This window comes from Dendrobates tinctorius, unplaced genomic scaffold (assembly GCF_039654945.1).
Source record: "Dendrobates tinctorius isolate UK_male_01 unplaced genomic scaffold, ASM3965494v1 ptg000133l, whole genome shotgun sequence".
NCBI lineage: Eukaryota > Metazoa > Chordata > Amphibia > Anura > Dendrobatidae > Dendrobates > Dendrobates tinctorius.
The window spans coordinates 267,590-289,054 of NW_027361801.1; the positions used below are offsets into that span (position 1 = coordinate 267,590).

The 21,465-nt window shown below is 42.3% G+C and overlaps 1 protein-coding gene across 2 annotated transcripts; it reads right to left on the reverse strand.

The window, feature by feature from the left end:
* Nucleotides 1-370: 370 nt before the first annotated feature.
* On the reverse strand, nucleotides 371-21,191 carry LOC141048059 (uncharacterized). 2 transcript variants are annotated; one of them, XM_073543420.1, is made up of 8 exons: nucleotides 20,927-21,191; nucleotides 13,616-13,999; nucleotides 13,350-13,445; nucleotides 12,675-12,797; nucleotides 10,034-10,160; nucleotides 8,794-8,907; nucleotides 6,540-6,650; nucleotides 371-5,648 (listed from the first exon to the last, which is right to left on the reverse strand). In XM_073543420.1, the coding sequence occupies exons 2-8, from the start codon at nucleotides 13,991-13,993 to the stop codon at nucleotides 4,996-4,998; spliced, it is 1,602 nt and encodes a 533-aa protein (XP_073399521.1). In that variant the 5' UTR covers nucleotides 13,994-13,999; nucleotides 20,927-21,191; the 3' UTR covers nucleotides 371-4,995. The 2 variants fall into 2 exon arrangements, with proteins under 2 accessions (XP_073399521.1, XP_073399522.1); XM_073543421.1 differs by having other exon boundaries at nucleotides 371-5,645; nucleotides 20,927-21,190.
* Between the last annotated feature and the right edge of the window lie 274 nt (nucleotides 21,192-21,465).

Sequence of the window (21,465 nt, forward strand, 5' to 3'; positions counted from 1 at the left end):
GCAGGGGTCGGGGGTCGCTACTTACCTGTCAGACGAGGCGATCCTGAGTCCTCCTGCCCGGCTCCACGCGTCCAGCCTGTTCTCGCATGATCAGCGATAATCAGCGGGGGAGCGAGTTGTAGGTAAGTATCAGACACAGCGATATCGCTAGCAATATCGTTATAACGTCACAAGTTATAGCGATATCGCTTAGTGTGACAGGCCCTTTACACCCGGCAATTTATGGTTTGGCAATTCAGAAAAATGGAGTAATTGTTTATATTAGTTACAAGTATTAAGTACTTTCTGTTTGCATTGTCTATAGCAAATACACATAAAACACATAAAACATAAAAAGGAGTATAAGAGTACAAGATGGAAATCTCTCGCATTAACAATTTGTCATCCTCTTACATTTTATTTTTACCGATATACCAGAACATTGCATTTGGTAAAATATATATACAAAAAAAATGCAAACAAACAAAAAGCACCTAGTAATCGATCAGCCTATGGGGCTACGCACATCATGTAAACATACCCTACAAAAAAAAAAAATGGTAATATTGCCACAAAGTAGATTACATAACTGCAAAATAAATTACATACATAATTCTCATTGCTGGCTTGTAATGATCCTTGGTGAACAGGACAAATCATGGAGTCTGAGGGCTCAAGGACATGAGGATATTATGGCGGTGTACAATCTCCGAGCTGTGCCGTGCCATAATATGGCACCCTTACAGTGCTGCAGGGCACTACTTTTGAATATCTCTCCCTTTTCATATGGAGGCATATCTCGGTCATATACAAGACACCCAAAGTATTTACAAGCAAGGTGCAAATATGCAGTAACCCAAAAAAGCCAAGAGGACGATACATATTGGCCAGGTTACTGTAGTTTTCAGTCAAGATTGTACTGCACAGAATGCAATTTTATTTATTTCTTTAATTAAACAGTTCATATATGTCATTATTTCCACTCAAGGTTGTAACTAAAGAAGCCTTCCTCCTCCTATCAAAGATTTTATTCTCTTTATATATTGCAATTATATTATACAGAACTGTATACCTACAATTGCTCATTTTTCCCCTTCTACCCAGATAATTCTTCTCTTTTCCATTAGGTCTATGACATCACATGATTAGAAACTGACTAGCTGAATGCTTCTAAGCTCTATGGAGAAATAGGAGGTCAATTTTCCCTGCATGAGTCATGAGTCACTGGAAGTCCCTGGCAGGGGGGAGGAATTGAAAAGGAGGATGACTCACGCAGGGGTAAAAAGGGAATTCCCGTTACTACATAGAACTTAGAGCATCCAGCTAGTCAGTTTTTAATCATGCGATTCATAGTCCTAATGGAAAAGAGAATATCTAGCAGGGTAGGAAGGTAAACTGAGCAATTGTAAGTACACAGTGTTATATAATATGAGGATTGCAATATATTAACAGGATAAAGATTTTGATAGGAGGACGAGGAGAAGGAGGAGTGCTTCTCTAAGATCAATATCATTCAAAGTAAACTATGAAAAATTAAAGCCTTAAGAACAAACAAAAACACGATTGTCTACGTATGATCAAGCGGATATGACAAGGCTGGATAACATAAAGAGGATGAGAAGGTGATACAATATTCAAAGCAAATTTGTAACTCAATTCACAATTTTTAATTGCATTCCTGGTTAGTACCTCGTCTGCATGTTTCTCCAAAACAGTTTTGCTTCCAACATGGAAGATTGCTTTATCAAAAATTTAGATGCACAGAAGATTAAATTTGCAAAATTAACTTGCAATATTGGAATCGAAATTCAATTTCTTTAAAAAAAAATTAAGTGCAATACCTGAAGTCGAAGTTATCCCAATTCCAGTCAAAAGTCATTAAATGACTTAGGTTAGGCTTGGGCCCAATTATGCCCTTTACCAAATTTCCTAATCTTATGCCCCAAAGTAACAGCATTTCCTTTAAGTGCAAATGTTTTCTTATTATTTCAGCAAATAGAAAGCATGGACTGTCTTACTTACCCCTGTAGGCATCTGAAGTTGGCATTATACATAATAATACATAAGACAACCCCTTCATTTCAGAATAAGCAGTCCTGTGCGAGTACATGAGGAATAACACTATTTGTGGCCATTTTATAACTTGTATCCTACACTTTCCCCCTCGACTAGAAGAAGCCTCAGCTGCTCCTCTTTCCCACGCCTCCTCTTTCCATAGACTTCTATACGCAGCAGTTGTCATTTGATCCCTTCCCAGAGGCAGATTTGTATCCAGATTTCTACAATTTTGAGAGTAAATTACTATTGCTGGCAGAAAAGTGACAGGGAGAAAGACATAAGAAATATTACCAACTTTCTTATTTTCTCTTTCACTATTGATTTATGGGAAAAAAAGTGTAGTTTTCTACGTTACAGACAAGCAATTATATCACATAGTGCAAAGGAAGTTTCTTGTAATACAATTTGACGTTCCAGTCTTAATTCAAGAAAAAAAAAAAAAAAAAAAAAAAAGATTGCCGCAGCTTTAACCAAATTAAACTGAGCGGCTGGAACACAACGACGATGTCATGAAAGCGCGGGACGATGGTATTAAAGTTAAGTGCACGATCTAAAGAGTTCTTACAAGCACTGAAAAAATATACAAAAATATCAAGGGTGAAAACCTAAAAATACAGATTGGAATGTGGATGCTTGACCTACACAAAGACAAGGTACAGAAGCCAGAAAGCATAAGTCAGCCAAGGAAAAGCAAACAGTGTATCCCAGTGATGTCCAAGTGGGGGTCCGCGGGAAAATGTGGTCCTATAGTACCTGATGTTTGGTCCTCTGAGGAAGACAAATGTTTATAGCGTGGCTGCCTTTACCGGAAAAACAATCTGGCAGGAGAATGCTCCTGTATGCCAAGTGTCTGCTCAACCATCTCCTCCATTATCGGGGCACTGGGTTACGTTTGCAACATGTGGAAGCTGGGTCTTATATTCAAGAAATACAATTGTGTAGAGGAAAAAAAAAAAAAAAAAGTGCCTTTAACCCTTGAACTGCCCCCGACATAAAAATATTATGTGCACCTATACAGAGTCAGTGACTATATCTGAAGATCCTACAACATGCTGCAATGGACACTGGATAAACCCACAACTGTCTCCTTCCTCCCGATGCATGAGAGGACATCATGGCTTCAGACGTACCCTAAAACCATCTGGCAGAATACTGTTTTGATAAAAATAGTAAAATAAAAAAAGTTTAAAAAAAAAAAAAAAAAAAAAAAGTTTATACATTGTACCGTGAATGTAAAACTTGAAGCAACGGTTTCCATGATGCAGGTCCATGAATCCCTAACATTACATAACTAATGTTCTATTTATAAGCCTATAGCTGCTGGCATAATACAATAGGGCAATCCTGCAAGTAGAACTACTTTTGCATTTGTCGAAGAATACGTCTAAAAGCGCCATTTTTTTTTTTTAAACAAAAAACACTGAAAAACGTCAACTTTATAAAAAGCAAGAACACTGACTATATCCTTTTTTGACCCCCAGTAGGGGTAATAAAAAAATTAAAAAAAAACAATTTCAAAAGACACAGCAACATTTTTTTCCCCAAAATTTTGACTCCTTAAATTACATAAAGGAGCTTTGTTAAAAATCAACTTTTAAATAAGTTGTTTTTTTTTTTTTTTTTTGGTTGAAAGCGATCATTCCCAACCTTTTTTTTTTTTTCCTGGAACTCAAAAGTTTCAGCATCTTTTTATCAAAAAGGACACCAAAAGGATGGTCTGTCATTGAATATCTATTGCATATCCATCAGCGGACGGAAAAAAGAAAAAAAAAAAAAAAAAACAGACGCTGGTCGTCCCACATTTGGTCTTGACCCATAGAAGGTTTTCTCCTCTACTTTAGTGGTCCATTACATATTTCCATATGCAATCACAGTAAGGTAATTGCATAGTGGTTAGTGTTTCCACAAAATTGCTGAGTTATATCAATGTAATAAAAAAAAAAAAAAAAAAAATATAATATGAATAAGCTGAATACTTTTATCACGACCAGTTTGAAATGGAATAGTCTTTTTTTTCCTTTTTTTGAGAACATTTAGTAATTTTCAAGTATTAACCTTTTAGAAAAAAAAATACAAAAAACACAACAAGTGCTTGAGGGTTTTTTTCAGATTTTGAATAAAAGGGTCAGCTTCCTCCCACCCACAGTAAATAGCGCCACTTTTGTCCACTGGCCAAGTCCAGTATTGCCCTTCTGCTCTATATAAATGAATGTGTCTAAGCTGCGATACCAGAGACAGAAACTGCAGAAGGGCGGCACTTAGGCGCATTCAGACGTCCGATTTTTGAGCACGAGTTCTATCCACCATTTTCGTGGATAGCATTCATACTAGCAAGTGATAGTCTATGGGGGTTGTGCATAGGTCTGATTTTTTTTTCCTCTGCGGAAAATTGTGGAGACATGTCCGATTTTGATACGAGGGTTGGATCAAAATCAGCAATGCAAGTCAATGGATCCATAGGAAAAAAAAAAAACAAAAATAAAAAAAAAAATAAATAAAAATCGGACCGCACTTGGATGACATTCACGGACTGACAGAACGGAGAAAGTGGAGAAACCTTTTCATTTCTCCAGGTAAAAGAAAAATCGGATGACACTCGGACCATACACAGATTAAACTCTGATCAGAGTAATCAATCAGTTTCTCGTATGGGGAAGAAAATGGGACATCTGAAACAGCCCTTGTACAAAAAAAAAAAAAAAATATAATAATATGGACCTCTTTCCTGAAATTCATACAAAAGTCTATTAGTGTTCAAAGATAAAAAGTGGCAGTACACTCGTTGGTCAATGAGGGACACAATGCCAGTACCATATACCAGGTCTGGTTATACCCATCTGAGACCTTTTTATTGCTCGTTTCCTCCCCCCATTATATCCAGTTTGGTTTAGGTCTTTGCCAAGTTCTAAAATTCCTCAAAAAAGACCCTGCATTTGGTGGGCCGTTCTTTGACAACCCTTATCTAGTGTGAGTTCTTTGGTGACGTATGAGACACGACTTCTGGCTGAAGCTTTTGCTGCATTCATTACATTTAAAGGGTCTCTCCCCCGTGTGGATCCTTTGGTGTTGGATCAGCACAGAGTTTTGGATGAAGCTCTTGTTGCACTCGTTGCACTTGTAAGGCCTCTCCCCCGTGTGCGTTCGCTGGTGGGTGATCAGGTGTGAATTACGGCTGAAGCTTTTGGAGCAGAGCGTGCACTTGTAGGGTCTCTCCCCGGTGTGAATGCGGTGATGCTTAATCAAGTTGGATTTAACCGTAAAGCTTTTATCGCACTCTGAACACTTATACGGTCTCGGCTCCGTACATTTGCCATGTTTTGATGCCAAGCCAGTACAGGAAAGATTTTTTTCACAAAAGAACCAGCCATACGGACTGTCCATCTGCTGGACCGCCGTGATGGGACCTAAAGTTCTTTCGTCAGGACTGAAAGTAGCAAAACTGTTAGACGCCATATTTCTTGCTTTCCATTTAGACGTTGTATACAATTCACCATTTAACCCATCGCTGAAACACTGTGAGAGAGCGTATGTCACGGAGAGAGGCTCCTGCTGTTCATCCAGTAGGTCCATACTGTCGTCTTCAAGGCTCGTTACTATTGGACAGTTATCTGCTGAAACATAAAACATGGACACTATAGGGAGGTATAAAAGGAGTGTGTCTTACATGTTGACATGGTAAAAATACAGTCATGAATAGTACACAACACAAGGCTGGGGGTGGAGACAGTTATTGGCTGCAGCGGTCATGTGTTTGATTTTTTAAACCAGTCTGAGCCAGTATTAACCCCTTCATGACTGGAGGCTTTTTCAATTTTTCGCCCCCCTTCTTTCCAGAGTCATAACGTTTTTATTTTTCACTCAATATAGCCATGTGAGGGCTTATTTTTTGCAGAACGAGTTGCACTTTTGAATGACATCATTGGTTTTAGCATGTCTGGTATGCGAAAACTGAAAAAAATTCCAAGTGCGGTGAAACTGCAAAAAAAGTGCAATCCCACACTTGTTTTTTGCTTGGCTTTTTTGCTAGGTTTAATAAATGCTAAAACTGACCTGCCATTATGATTCCCCAGGTCATTACGAGTTCACAGACACCAAACAAGTCTATGTTCTCTTTTATCTAGGTGGTGAAAAAAAATTCCAAAAGTTTGTTAAAAAAAAAAAAAAAAAAAAAAGAGGCACAATTTTCCGAGACCCGTAGCGTTTCCATTTTTCGTGATCTAGGGTCGGGTGAGGGCTTTTTGTGGGCCGAGGTGATGTTTTTAATGCTACCACTTTGGTGCAGACACATTCTTTTGCTCGCCCGTTATTGCATTTTAATGCAATGCCATGGCGACCAAAAAAAAATTTTGGCACCTCAAAGCAGGGGAGTCTGACCACTGACGTACTATCCAGTCAGCGGTCAGAAAGGGGTTAAAGAGGGGGTGGGGAGGGAATTCTTAACAATTTAAAAGACACAAATGCAAATTTAATTGGTACCTCTGGCCGGATCATTTCTTACTCACATGAGTTTCGGTAACCCTTCATTTCTCCATGTGACTGCAGATCAACCTTTAAATAGTGATTGGCATCAGGTTTACATTTTGATTGGAGTCCATCCTCCTCGTTGGCATAGACTTTAGTAAAACAAAAAAAAAAAAGGACAGATATTTTTTAGAGTCACTGCTCGTTCTGTGTCGCTCAAGAAAATACTTGGAATTTAGGCATCACTTTACTAATAAAGGTTGAAAAAAAAAGGCAGCGATCCCTCAAGATCAGTCATTCTTTTCTTGATAAATTCTAACTTCTCCATTGCTAAATTATGTGTAAACCACACAGCCAGTGGCATGTAATAGGGTGATTGGCTTTGAACAGAATCTTGCTTTCCAATATCCTTTTTGGACAGTAAACTACCATATTTCTCAAGATCTAGGATGCACCTCAGTATAAGATGCATTCCAAGATTAGACAGCAGAAAATTTACACACACATACACAGCTCTGCTACATACATATTTAGGCTATGTGCCCACATTGCAGAAATGCTGCAGAAATGTCCGCAACTCCCCACCGCGGGTAAAACGCATGCGGAATTCTCATGCGTTTTCCCGCAAAACACAAGCGTTTTGCAAGCATTTTTAGCTTGCAGAATGCTAGCGCTTTCCAAGCGATTTGAAGCATCGCTTGGAAAAGCGATTGACAAGTTGGTCACACTTGTCAAGCATAGTGCTTGACAAGTGTAACCAACTTTTTACTATTGATACTGCCTATGCAGCATCAATAGTAATAGATAGAATGTGAAAAATAATTAAAAAAAAAAAAAAAAAAAAATAGAGATATACTCACCTCCTGGCAGCCCCCAGAGTCGTCCCGCCCCTCATTAGCGCTGCCGGCAACTTCCGTTCCCATGGATGCCTTGCGACAATGACCTCTGATGATGCAGCATCATGCAAGGCCGCTACGTCATTAGAGGTCATTCGCGCAGTGCATCCCTGGGAATGGAAGATGCTGGTAGCGCCGCTGAGGGCCGGAAAGGCTCCGGGGGGGCCATCAGAAGCTGAGTATATACGTGGGCACACAGCCTTACACACACACACATAGCTCTGATACATACACAAGCTATAAATTAACACATCTTGCAGTTCCTTCCAGGCCTCTAACTGATCACACGACACGAAAGGTCCTGGAGCTGGTCAGTTGGAAGCTCTGTGCAGGTCCCGCTGGCTTCGTCTCTCCTCTGATCACATACATCAGTGTGCAGCAGGAGGAGAGAGCAATTCCCTCAGTGGTCAAAATGGACGCTGTGTTATCGTTTTCCTCCATCACAGGAAGCTGCCTCCGAACTATAAAGCATGCACACTTTTAAGCAAGAGTTTTTCTTGCTAAAAAGTGCATTTTATAGTCTGAAAGTTTTTTCACTTTTCTATAAAAATACCTATTTAAAAAATACAGTAATCATTATCAAAAATCAAGTAAATCACACAATTGACCACTGGAACAAGAATCTAAATTTCAAAACATTTGCCAGAACTGGTGTCAATTGGTGGTGGTAATTTTCTCTCTTAAAAAAAATAAAAAAAATAGGTAAGGAGTGTTCCTCTAGATGATCCTTAGATATGGCAGATGCACGGTGGTCACTAAAGCAAGGCAGGGATTAATAATCACATAGGGGACTTAGGTTTCCCAAGCATCAATATTAACATAGTAACATAGTTTTGAAGGCTGAAGGAAGACCTTATGTCCATCTAGTTCAGCCTATTTTTAGTGCTGCTGTTCTGCATTGTTGATCCTGGGGAAGGCAAAAAACCCACAGAGTAGAAGCCAATTTTCTCCATAGGGAAAAAAAATTCCTTCCCCTAAGCTGGGTCAACCATCTACCTATAATATTCTGTTATTCGTAACCTTCTATACTGTTACTCACAAGAAAAGCATCCATTCCTTTCTTACATTCATTCAGTGATTTGGCCATCACCACTTCCATTATAATTTTTCTTTTTAGGATAAGGCAATAATTTTACCCAAGAAATAAAGCAATGGAATAAGGGTATAAGCAAGAAGCACGTGTTATGTATCTGCAGATTTTTCTGCCCCAAAAATCAGTGTTGGAAGGAAAACTGTAAAATACGAGCGGTTTTTGATGTCCGTTTTTGTGGGGAGTGCCCTAATCATTTGAATGGGTAAAAAGGCTGAAAGAATTGAAATGCTGCCAATCTGAAAAAAAAAAAAAAAAAAAAAAACACAACAACACACAAGTGGATGATGAGAATTAGGATAAAGTCACCTTTTTTGGGGCCGCCCGACTCCACCAAGTCATCAGAGGAACACTGATCCGTGTAGCGCATGATTTCCTCCTGTTTGATCTTCATTAATATGTTGGGATTGATGGTGGGGTAACCTAACAAAAAAAACACATATACATCAGCTGAAAGTGACGAGAGAGAAATGCTTCATTGTTGGAAACTTCTGTGATATCTTGAGAAGAAATAGAATCTCCAGAGGTTTTCTTTCCCCATATGTGGTTTGCAAGTTTCACTGTAGCCCCATCAACATCATCTACATTTTAGGGCCATTTTCCAAAAAGATAAGAATAGGCCATCAAAAGCCCCCCCATATACATTAGATATTGTCAATTGCTGCAGGACAGGACACCTGCCTAATGTGTAAGTAGGTGTTCTGTTTCTCAACTGTGAGAAAGGACGATAGGGCATGTTGGGTTTCACTCTACCCCATCCTTTATTCCCAATTTATTCCAATTGGCTGACAACTATCTAAAAGCAATGTCCACCCTAAGGGCAGGTACAGATGAACTTAGATTTTTCACACGAGGGAATTGGGACGATTATGCAAATTACATTCTGCAAAGTATGATCCAACTCTCTTGGATGAGAAGATGGAAAGACAAAGATGTATACATCTTCTACACTCTGTCAGTGCGCGTAAATCAGAATGTACTCAGAAGTCATATGAGGGCAGTCCGATGGTTTCCAAGGACTCATTGATTTGAATGGCTGAGTGTGACCCCAATATTGGATCAATTTGGACATGCTGCAATCTTTTCCTTGGTCAGTGTATGTGTGTGGGGGGGGGGGGGGGGGGGGAAGGGGAATGATGTGCGCAGCCCCATGGAATAACATTGGTCCGATTGTGATCCGATGTTTTGTTGGTAACACTCGGACCAATAATAGGATGATGGGAGTGAGCCCTAATGCTAGGAAATAAAGACTAGTGATATAGCAATGAATGCAGATAACCTCCCACTAGCGCAGGTCTAGTGACTTTTCTTTTTTTTCCCTACACTTCTTCCAAGAGCAAGCCATGACTTGAGGGCTTGTTTTATTGTTGTTTTAAACGGAAAACTTAATTTTACCATTTATTGTTTAAAAAAAAAAATAAAAAAAAATCTTAGCTACTTACCAGTAATGAGATTTTACAGAGCCCGTGCAAAAAAATAAATAAATAAAAATATGTGATGCTGGAATGCCCCTTTAATTTTAATGCGGCTATAAAACTGTTGTTCTTACCAAGTGATATTAAAGCTTCATAGTGCTCCTTCATCATGTTCTTGTAGAGGTCTCTTTGCCATTCCTCCAGCATTTCCCACTCCTCGTCCGAGAAATAAACAGCGATCCGATTCAGAGTGGCCGGGGTCTGAAACAGACATTTTCTCCCATGGTTATATCATCCTATGGGTCCCTACCACAGCGAGCATCCACATTATAGCGCCATTGGTGCCGCAGTCATACGATATAGCCAGAATAAAAGTGTGCAGAGAAGGACACCCAACGACAAGACTGGTGAGCCCCTATAAGAACCCCTAAAATAGGAAGGAAACCAGGTGGGATAGCAGGAGGGCATGCGGTCAACAACGGAGCAGAAATTAAAAAAAAGAGCGCAAATCTGCTCCAGATTTACCGCTTTTAAGGCAGAACTTTGGCGCATTTCTCGCTGACAATCTTCAGTTTAAAGGGGCTTTCCAAAAAAAGTGTACCCCAGACACTTCCTGCAATGTAAAATAGAGACAGAGATAGTACTCATGCTCCCCTGCTCCAGCACCAGTCAATGTGTTTGGCTGCAGCGGTGACGCTACAAATACAGTAAGCATAACCGCTGCAGCCAATCACTGAGCTAAATGGCACTGGTAGTTCAGCTCAGCGATTCACTGCAGTGATGATGTTCTCTGTCTAAAATTATGTCACCAGTGCAGTCAGAAAACAAAGACCGGAGCAATGGTGGAGCAAAATAGGGATGATCTGATTTTTTTTTTTTTCTTTCCCCCTTAGGGAACTTAAACCTGCAGTCTCGTTCTATAGAGGAAAATGTTACAGATTCTGGTAAAAAAAAAAAAAAAGTTAAAACTTTACTTAATTATTAAAAATTAATTCCTAGAGAACATGATGTAGGGAGTCAGGAAGCACAAAGGCAACGCTCAAACGCAATCTCGCGCTCTTTGCCAAACCTCTCACTCTATATACGGCAATACAATGGGATTTCAGTATCGTTCAGTGACGCTCTCCTCTGAAACCGCAGGATGGGCGTCACACAAGGACAAAGATTCAGATTAATGGAGCTTTTTGTGGATTTACTGCGCTGCGAGACATGACACAGATTCATTCATAAAAAGATTGCAGATTTATTCATATTTATTGGGAATATGAATAAATCTGTGTCATGTCTAGCAGCGCAGTAAATCCACAAAAAGCTCCATTAATCTGAATATTCCTGTGGTCACTGGTTTGACCTGTGGATGTGTGGCAGCTGACTGACAATTCCATGCGCTTTACCTCTCCTACATCAGATGAGTGGAATTATAATATTGTCTATACCCTGGCTATCAGATAAGACCCTATTTGCGCTTTCTCAATTCCTACAGTGTGAATCAGAGAAGGACAAAGCTGGCAGTAATGTGGGCCCTTGAGAAGGTCCGCTACTGCCATGTCAGCACATGGGTCCCCAGTAATCACAGGGAAAGGGCCGATGGGAGCCGGCTCCCACTAGCGCTGGGTTTTTTTATTTTTTAAATGCTGCCATCAGTGATTGACAGCAGCATTTAGGGCAAGTTCTGCTGATAAAGGCAGGTGCCAGATATGTAACACAGCCGGTATCTCCATACATGGGGACCCCCTACATGTGATGTACTATTATGTCACATTTCGGGAGGGAGTAAAAACTTCACTACTCAGCTAGACCGATATTAGACATTACACTGAGCCACACCTAAACACAGAGGGGAAAAATCCAGTGTCAGACACCTCTGCGTCATCTCCACAGATAACACTCGCAACCCCTCGATAGCAGAGATCAGGCATGTTGGATTTCAGGATGCCCAATACTTTCTTTTCACATGTGGAAAAATTTCCGTCAGCACCTTATTCCCCTTGCTCACTGAGAATATATTCATGCTTGGCCTTAGGGAAAAGCAGTTAGCCGAATTAATGTCTGGTAGACACCTCTAAGACGTGTGACCACCTTTATGCTCTAATCTTTGCGGTTGGGAAGTCTTGAAGCTTCTATACAAATCAGATATTGGCCTTGGTCCGCTGATGTAATGTTTATAGACAGCTTTACTGTTTGGTACCCAAAGTATCACACACACACAACTTTTTGGGAGACCGGTCTCATACTTGCCTACAAGCGGATCCATCACCAGATTTTATAATACAAATTGCACATACAATGAAATTATCTTGTACCTCATGACACTGGTGTACTTGCTGTGAAAATCTATATTAGGACAGCAGTGTAATGCTTTACTCTATCTACACCCACATTGCCTGAGAGCTCCTCAGTGTCCCTCCGTCCTGCTGAGACGTCACACTGCTCAGTACAAGCTGCAGCTGCCAATCTAGGTGGGCTCAGACGGAATAAATCGAGGACTCATGAGCTCTTTCACTCTACAGATGGACTCATCAAATCATTTTAATATCAGGATTATACAGAAAATGGAGCATGGTTTCTCAAATCACAACCTCATCAGGTGTAAGATATGATTATAATGTATGCAGTTTGTATAGTGAAATCTACTGATAGATCCACTTTAAATGAGAGAATTAAAACCCTCGCCCACCCACTTTAGGACTGAATGATGGGCCATGATGACTTACGGTCGAAGAACACCAGGAGCCAGCACATTCTTACTACTAGAAGCATATCAGGCGGACATACCTTTCGCTGCAATGCTCTTGAAACAGGGCTGAATCTGTCCTTCAGAAACTGGGATTTCAGAGGAAGCAGTTTTCTTCTCCAGAGTTGGAGTTTTCTTGGACGTTCGTGTCCTGTGTCCTCCTCCTGTATTATAAGAGAGGATTATTCAGCCATAGTAACCAACTGGAGCACCACAACTATGTCATGGGAATCCAATGGGATCCGGCGCAGGCCTGGAAACCACTCTATTTAAATGCCGTTATCAGAGATCCATCAGCATCTAAATAGTTAATAGCAGCAATCGGAGTTCAGCTGCGATTGCAGGTAGGGACAGATGCCGGCTACACAACAGCTCCTGAACACTCTCCACACACGGTGACCGCAACGCTGACGTACATGTGCCTCATTTTGCGCTAAGTGGTTAACATGTCTCGTATGCCTTATATGTGTATTGGCTGGAGGATATGTCACAGTTTTGGCGTCATCCAGACATCCATACATCATGGTCAGAGTACAACTGGGCAAAGGTCTCTTGACATGAGCGTGACAGCCTAATAGGCAAACATAATGCTGTTGAGTTTGGGTGAGGAGAACCACAGCTGGTCCGTACATCATGGCTCATGGACAGATGTCTGAATTCGGCCTTAGGAGTTATATTTTGGGCTAGAAGATGTGAAATGAATTGTCGTCAAGTACCGTTAGTGCTGCAGTATCCTGGGATGTGGAAGGACCAGTTGTCTGTTCTTCTACTAGTCTAGGGCGCTTCTGCTGCTCAAGAAGATTGTCCAAAAGCTGAAAACAAAGTAATAGTAAAATAAATACATGACAAGTATGATACTGAAATAATGAGCCAGTCAGCCAACCCCCTCCATCACAGAGATAGGGAAAATGCTTAAGCAGAGATGTTGGACTCAAATCTGGATTTTGGACAAGGTGATCTACTCAGAAGACACAATCATTACCTGCTTCCGTTCATGAATCTTCAGGTGTTGAGCTGCTTGTCTACGTAGCTTCGAAGCTCCGGTCAGGAAGAGAGTTGGAACTGCGCTTGCTTTTAATTTCCGTCTCGTTCGTTTGTGGTTCGGCTCAGATGGAATTAGCGGGGAATCACCGTTCATCTCAAACATGTCCTCCTCAAAATGCTCTGAGCAAAGAACAAAGTGGCCTGGGTTCTTCAGCAAGGTGTCCCGTACAAACTCCTTCACGTTGCCTACATCGGTGCGGCTATGATGTATCCAGGTTTCTGCAAGAGGCAGATCCTTGGGAAACGAGTGCATGGAGACCGCCGAGGGCAGCTTCCCACTATGGTTGGTGCAGCCGTAGGCAAAACAGTGAGGCATTTCCACCTAGGAAGACAACACAGCAATGAAGGAAATACGATGAATTACAGCTGATGCTCCTCACACACAATTTTCCTATAGGAAGCAACCCTGGATCTCCACATTTGACCCCAATCAGACCCTAAACCTGAGATTTCCTTTATAGCTGAAAATGGTCTTTCTTCACAGAAGAAATAATTTTGCATATTTCATCCTATAGACAATGTTAAACTGTAACCCCTCAAACGCAAAAGGGTATCTCCATCTAATGTACAGACGTGAGTGATGGGCACAGTAGGTCCAACCTTTAAGTAGACATTTAGACCGGCCCCCTGAGGAAGCTGGGTGAAACGCGCGTCGGGGCTTGGTATACCCTGGTCACGTGACCCCTTCTTTTGCTCATAGGTATGTAACTATTACTCTACCGCTTTAATCATCTACTTATGGTGGTAGTTGGTTGCGTGTAAATATGATAGATCGATAGATAGATGATATAGTTTAGTACATGAGTGCAGTTTAGCAGTGGGATGGAACGCATACTATGTACTATGAATATTATTAACACCATTCAGAAGTATCCACCCCATCCACTGTTCCCTGTATCTAGCCAACCTTTAACGGTTTACCATATTTAATTTAGCACACGATTCTCTGTATTTTACATACTTATATTTGCATTTATAACTAGGTCAACTATTGTCGTCATCAGCTGTATTATATCCCTCGTTAGGAGGTGGTAGAGATATGTTCTAATATAATCGATATCAGCCTGACATATCAGTGCTCCTGAGGTTTTCTTGCCTTATACGTATTTTATTGCATTTTTAATGTTAATAATTTTGAATACATGGTTTTATACTACTTGGAGTTTCATTGCAGTAATAATCAGAAAAAAACGATAGTAGTTTTGTTCATTTTGTCCCCGTTCATGATCATGTCGTCCCCGTTCATGATCATGTCACGGCAGCACACCCAGTTATGCTGCTAATAATGATTTGTATGCTGGCATAAACGATGCGATCACTTAACGAATGAGCACTTTGGTTATTCCAGGCAGCATGACACAAGTTTGGGATGGGAACATCTCTTTAAAAGGGAATCTAACAATGATGTAGTGACAGAGACCCTGATTCCAGTGATGTGTCACTTAGGTTACTGGGTGCAGGAGCTGTGATACAATCATTGTATTCTCTGCGGCAGAGCTCTGAATTCTGAGCTGTGTATAACCCCTCCCACAGCACTGATCGGCCGCTTTTTGTCAATCTACAGTGTACACAGAAATGTGTCAATCAGTGGTGGGGCGTGGTTTCACCACGAGCCATGATACACCTAGTCTACTAGTGATAATTTCCCACTGATACACTGATTGTATTGAAATAGTAACACACAGCCTAGTAAGTGATATTGCTGAAATCAGGGTCTCAGTCCCTACCCAATCTCATCAATATGAGTATACAGCTCCAACGCATACTTATTCATCATCATGGCTAGAGAATTGTAACATACAGAAGATATGTAACAACAACTGTATGTTTTATTCTAAATTTCAACCTTTTAAGATGCAACTACACAGGGTTTGTTTGTCATTGGGAACCCTGACAGTCAGCACAGGAGCTGCACACACAAAGAAAACAAAAAGATAGCGAGCCAGAGGATGAGAGCGCGAGCGAGCCAGAGGACGAGAGCGCGAGAGCGAGCGAGCCAGCCAGAGGACAAGAGAGAGAGAGAGCGCGAGCAAGCCAGAGGACAAGAGAGAGAGAGAGAGAGAGAGAGAGAGAGAGAGAGAGAGATAGAGAGAGCGAGCAAGCCAGAGGACGAGAGAGAGCGAGCGAGCAAGCCAGAGGACGAGAAAGAGAGCCAGCCAGCGGACGAGAAAGAGCAAGCAAGCCAGAGGACGAGAGAGCGCGAGCAAGCCAGCCAGAGGACGAGAGAGACAGAGCATGAGAGAGATGATCTCCTTTTATCTCGACAAAAGGAGCCAAAATCAAAAGGAGGAATAAAAAGAAAAAAAACAGTCGATAAGAGACAAAAACAAAATTAAACTGGCCCACAGAAGATACCACATATACTAAAATGGCTTTGTAATTGGAGCAGCGGTGTTTTTCTTGCCCAGCCTCCGCCAGCTTTGTGTGCCAGGTCCCACATTCCAGACGCATTAGGTGTCCGGATCTTTCGCCCACATTATGGGCCCGGGAATAAGCAGCTCTGAGAATTAGCGGTGACGTGTCCAGAGGCAGAAAATGTTAGTGAGGCGATTTATCTGCATGTGTTTGCTAACCATCTGACACCAGGTCTCATGCTGCAGACAGACATTGTGGACATATCACAGGACTCCAGGGAAAGATGAGTCAGACGTGGACAGACAGAGGGAGATCTCATGACCAGCGATCATGTCACACAGGAAGCGTCGAGACACTCACTGAATGCGACTAGAGGGGCGATCCGAGCTCCTATTTCCAGATCATATGTGGTGCAGTAATACAGCCCAGACCCTTACTTACTGACTTCTGTGAATATTCCGATCTCCCGGATTCCATGTGGCGCCTTTATCTGCCTGCACACTTACTTTAGTCCTGCTCTTAAAGGGAATATATCAGCAGGTTTTTGCTATGTAATCTGACACAGCATGAGGTAGAGGCAGAGACCCTGATTCCAGCGATCTGGCACTAAGTTTACTGGGTGAAGCAGTTGTGATACAGTCACAGTTTTTTTTTGCTGCCGATCTAGCAGAGCTCTAAATGCTGTTCTGTATATAACCCCACCAACACCACTGATTGGCAGCTTTATGTGTACAATGTATAGACATAAAACCTCCAATCAGTGGTGAGGGAGGGATTGGACAAGCAGATACGAGACAACTAGTCCTGTAGTGATAATCTCCTGCTAACAAAATACTGATTTTATTGAAACAGCAAAATACAGCCTTTAAAGTGGCACATTGCTGAAATCTGGGTCAAGTGACATATCGCTGGAATCAGGATCTCAGTGCCTACATCATGCTGACCTTAGATTACGTTGCAAAAACCTACTAACAGATTCCCATTCAGTTTCAAAACTGCATTTTGCAGGAATAACCTCTTCCTGTCAACTGCTCTGCAGACTGCAGCATCCCTCCCCAACTTTAGGCCTGTTTCACACATCAGTTTTTTCCCCGTCAGTCAAGATCCGCCAATTTTTGTAAAAAAACGGATCCGCCAAAAAAGGGGCGGATCCGTTTTTTACACCCATAGACTTACATTATTGGCGGATTTTGACTGACGGTCGTCCGTCACACCCATTACTGTATGGATCCGCCAAGATTTTAGCGGCTCCCGGGCGGATGAGACGGACCTTGCAACGGCCATAGAGACTACTGCGACCGGCCTCCCGCGAGATCGCGGCCTTGGTGCCGACCGTCTCCCGCGAGATCGTGGCAGTAGTGACTACCACGACCAGCCTCCTGCGAGTTTGCGGCCATGGTGCCGACCGCGGGCACTTTAAATCAAGCCGCATTGCTTCTTCCACGAATCCGTTCTCCTACGTGGTCCGATGTCATCCGACATCGCCAAACGGAGACGGATCAGTTTCTTTCCCCCTTTGGCGGATTTCAGCTGACCGCCGACAACGGAGGTGTGAAACAGGCCTTAGTTTCACCCTTCGATGCAAAGAGTTCTGCTGCTTTATTTCACTTAGTAGGAAGGTTGTACTGTTCACACTACAGAACCAGTAACTTCATCAACCGGTACTGCAAATTTAATTTAAAGGGGTGTTCCAAAAAATGAGGCAGTCACTATCCAATGAAAAAAGGACCCCCAAATCACAAGAGTTGCACTTTGGACTTTGAAAACGGGACTCGGCAAATCCCCATCTTGAGCAGAATGGAAGTACGCATGCTTGGCTTATGGACTGCAGGAAACAGCAGATCACAGCACTCTATTTTATCCAGCAGTCTCATACACAATGAGAGCCCAAGAGGTCAAGGATCCACACCTCCGCTCCATACTAACTGGGGCTCTGCACAACCAAGTCTCTGGTAACGGGATCCTATGGATAAAGCATAAATTTCAATTTTGGAAATTCCCCTTTAAATGTAATGTCAGCACAAACCATGCACAAACACTAGGTGCACCCTTGGTGTGGCCGAGCAGTTCAGTGCACCTTGGCACCTACTATTTTTTCCTATCTGGCTCCTGTAACACCCGAGCGAGTTATTAGTAAAGGAAGAGGAGGCAAAGATAGGAAGGTGCACTGAACTGTTCAGGAGTACCAAGCGCCTGTGCTTAGTTTGAACAGTCATCCTGTGCTGAAGAATTGTACCAAAAACGCAAGTTATCACCTTTCCTCAGGATAGGCAATAACCCACTGACAGCCGGGCCCCACTGACACCAACTAATGGTTGAGCGTGCACAGTACCCCTCTATCCACTGTCTATTGGACTGCCAGAGTACGGCTTTTACAGCAGTGCCATAGACCATGAAGAGCGCCATTCACGAGATCTGTGAGGGCATCCGGGATCCCAGCAGGTGATCACCCATCTTCCCACCACTACTCGTGTGATCAAGTACTAAAAGATGGAGGGTCTGCGGGCACGAACCCCGATCCAGACCCATGAAATGAACCCCAATGCTAAACTGAACATGGCGCCTTCTTCACGAGAGCCGAACAATGAAGCGCTCCCCGTGTAATATGACAGCTGCTGACCTCTTTCCCCATTGTACGCCACCAACTGTGATAATCTGCGGAGATCAGAGCCATCCCACCATGGCCGCACCTTGCTCCATCTGCCAGCATGGTGAGCCCCCGTACACGGATTCCTATAGTGACTCATACACTGACACAATTAATGCCGGTAATCTGTCCTCTGATGAACCTTCAGATTCTCTGCACAAAGACCCAAAACAATACAGAACAGATTGCCCGAGGATAAAGGAATGCCTTCCGCAACCTGCGGACTAATCCCTGCGCCTTCCCCTTTAATCGGCGTCTTGGTAGACTATTTAGTAACCTCCGAGTGTCACAAGGGGTCAGAAGAATCCAGATTGTGATGATCGCCCATTTACACATAGCAAAAAGATTGGAACCTTAAAGGGGTTGGTCCAGATTTGTGACAAAAGTCTACGGGATTGCAGACTTCTGAAACCTCAAAGCGCGTGATCCGCGCGCTGTCAGGACTCTCCGATGCTGCTGGCGAAAGCGAGTGCTCAAGTGACAGCACACAAACAACATGCAAACTCCCGGCCACATTCCGACTAGACGTGCAAAGCTTTGCTCAATGCAAGCGAGTTACGCAAGGCCGTGCACGTCTAGTTGGAATGTGGCCGAGTGTCTGAAAATCGAATACGTACCATCACGTGACCACCCACTGTCACAGCCAGCACCGGAGAATCCCGACAGTGAGTAGTTCGCGCGCTGTACCATTCAGAAGTCTGGAATCACATAGAGGGACTGCAAACTTTTGTGCCAAACATGGAGAACCCCTTTGTGGATGTGCAGGAACCTTGAAAAATCCATTTTTCTCTTTTATGTAGGGGATGATTTTCTGCTTCTATTTCATTCCTCAGTCACAGTTTTGTTTTTGTTTTTTTGTTTTTTTTAAACAAGCAAAAATGTCTCAAGAATTAAAGGTATAAAAAGCACATCAGAGGAGGAAATTAATAATAATAAAAAAAAGTACAATGTGCACAATAAAGCATTTTCCCATGAAAGTCATTGGGAGGTGTAGTCACAATATTTTGATTTGAGTATGGAGAACAATTAGCTCCAAAATCTACGTGATTTTGAAAGTAAGCGTAATCATGCCCTTAAACTTTAAAGGGGTTGTCACTTTTGGGAACTTTTTTTTTTCTTAAATGCATCCACACGGAGCTAAAAATAATTTTTGCAATTGGGTTTCATTTAATGTTTGCCTTTGACGGGTTCCTGTTTCCCCGCACGTCCAACTTTGATGTGGTCATGTGCCGAGAGACACTCCGAGTGAAAGAAAACAGTTAAAAAGCTCCCATGACTCAATCTAAATGAGCTCGCTGATGGATTCTCAGTTAACTCATTCAGCAGCAAGCAATAGTTAAGGCAACAAAGAGGCTATAGAAGGAAAACGGTGCAACATTTATAATGAAACACTGATACAAAAATTATTTTTAGCCCAAATTACACTGATGTAAAAAAAAAAAAAAAAAAAAAAAAAAAAAAGTCACCAAATGTTTAAGACCCCTTTAAACTAATTTTGGAGGCAGGATAACCTCAATTTAATTAAAATGAAGCTCTACCTTCAGGGCTCGCTCACAGGGACATATAATATGTCCGAGTGCTGGCTGATGTTTTATCGGATAGCACAAGGCCCAGTGCAGATCTCCGATTATTTTCTCATGCCGATTCGAAGTGAGAAAACAGTGGCAGCGAGAGTCTCTGATATTCAACGACGCACACCCATACAAGTCTATGGGTGCAAGGAAAACATAAGACTGCACTCAGATGTCATCCGAGTGCAGCGCCATTACTACAGACACAGAATGAAGACGGAGAAATTACTTTCTCTGTCTCCTCCGCGCCCATGCTCCCACTCTCTCCTACCAGAGTGACCATGCAGAGTGAGCTGCGAAAAAGGATGGAGTCGGCAATCCCCTTATATAAATGAATCAAATCCTCATCCCTTTAAACACGGGTGTGATCCACTTCCGCTAAAGATTAGGATCTAACATGTTAGCGATCCAGGCACTGCAAAACTACAACTCCCAGCATACAATGCAAATTAAAAACAGCATTTTTTTTTTGTTCAAATCCCCATAATAACAAAAAAGGCATGCTGGGAGTTGTAGTTCTGCAACAGCTAACAAGCCACAAGTTTAAATTCCCCACTAAAGAAGCATGCTGGGAGTTGCAGTCCAGCTGAAAAGCAACAGATTGAAACCCCTGTGGGACTACAAGTTGCAGCATGCCCAAGCAAACATTTTCCATCTCCATGCCCCTTGATCTCACCTGGGGGCTGCAGACACTCCTCTATAGACCGCACTCAAGATCCAGGCTGCTCTCTACTTCTCCCTGCGGGGGCTGCACCCAGTCACCATTGTCTCCCCTATATGTTGGCACTTCCCAGCAGCGCCTGCAGACAGTGCGCCGTCACAGCTCTCCCCCTGTAGTGACACGCCGGGGCGCAGCCTCCATTGTTGCTCTCCTCTCCAGGCCAGCCCCGCTGTCTACACTGTATTGTTATTGCAAGAAGACTATAGATCGGAAACGGAAGCAAAAATTAAAAAAGTGTCCAATCACAATAAAGAAGCCATACGATTGACAGACAAAGCAGCCAATCAAAATCTAGACTGCGCTTCTAAAGGGGGTGGGCTCAATGTGAGCGCCGCTAAGTCTTGTCATAGAGAAAATTGCTAGCCGCGAGGGTAGATAGTTGTCAACCAATTAGCGAAGCCGGATACGAAGACGTCACAATGGAAGGCGTGTCTATAGGCGTATATATATATATATATATATATATATATATAAGGATTGGGCGGGGAAAGTAA

Excerpts from the sequence above, each read along its gene's own strand:
- LOC141048059 (XM_073543420.1), bottom strand. The coding sequence starts at position 13,993 with ATGCCTCACTGTTTTGCCTACGGCTGCACCAACCATAGTGGGAAGCTG. Across the intron at positions 13,446-13,615 it reads AGATTCATGAACGGAAGCAG|CTTTTGGACAATCTTCTTGA; the intron begins GTAATGATTGTG and ends CTTTGTTTTCAG. Across the intron at positions 6,651-8,793 it reads GTCGGGCGGCCCCAAAAAAG|TCTATGCCAACGAGGAGGAT; the intron begins GTGACTTTATCC and ends GTTTTACTAAAG.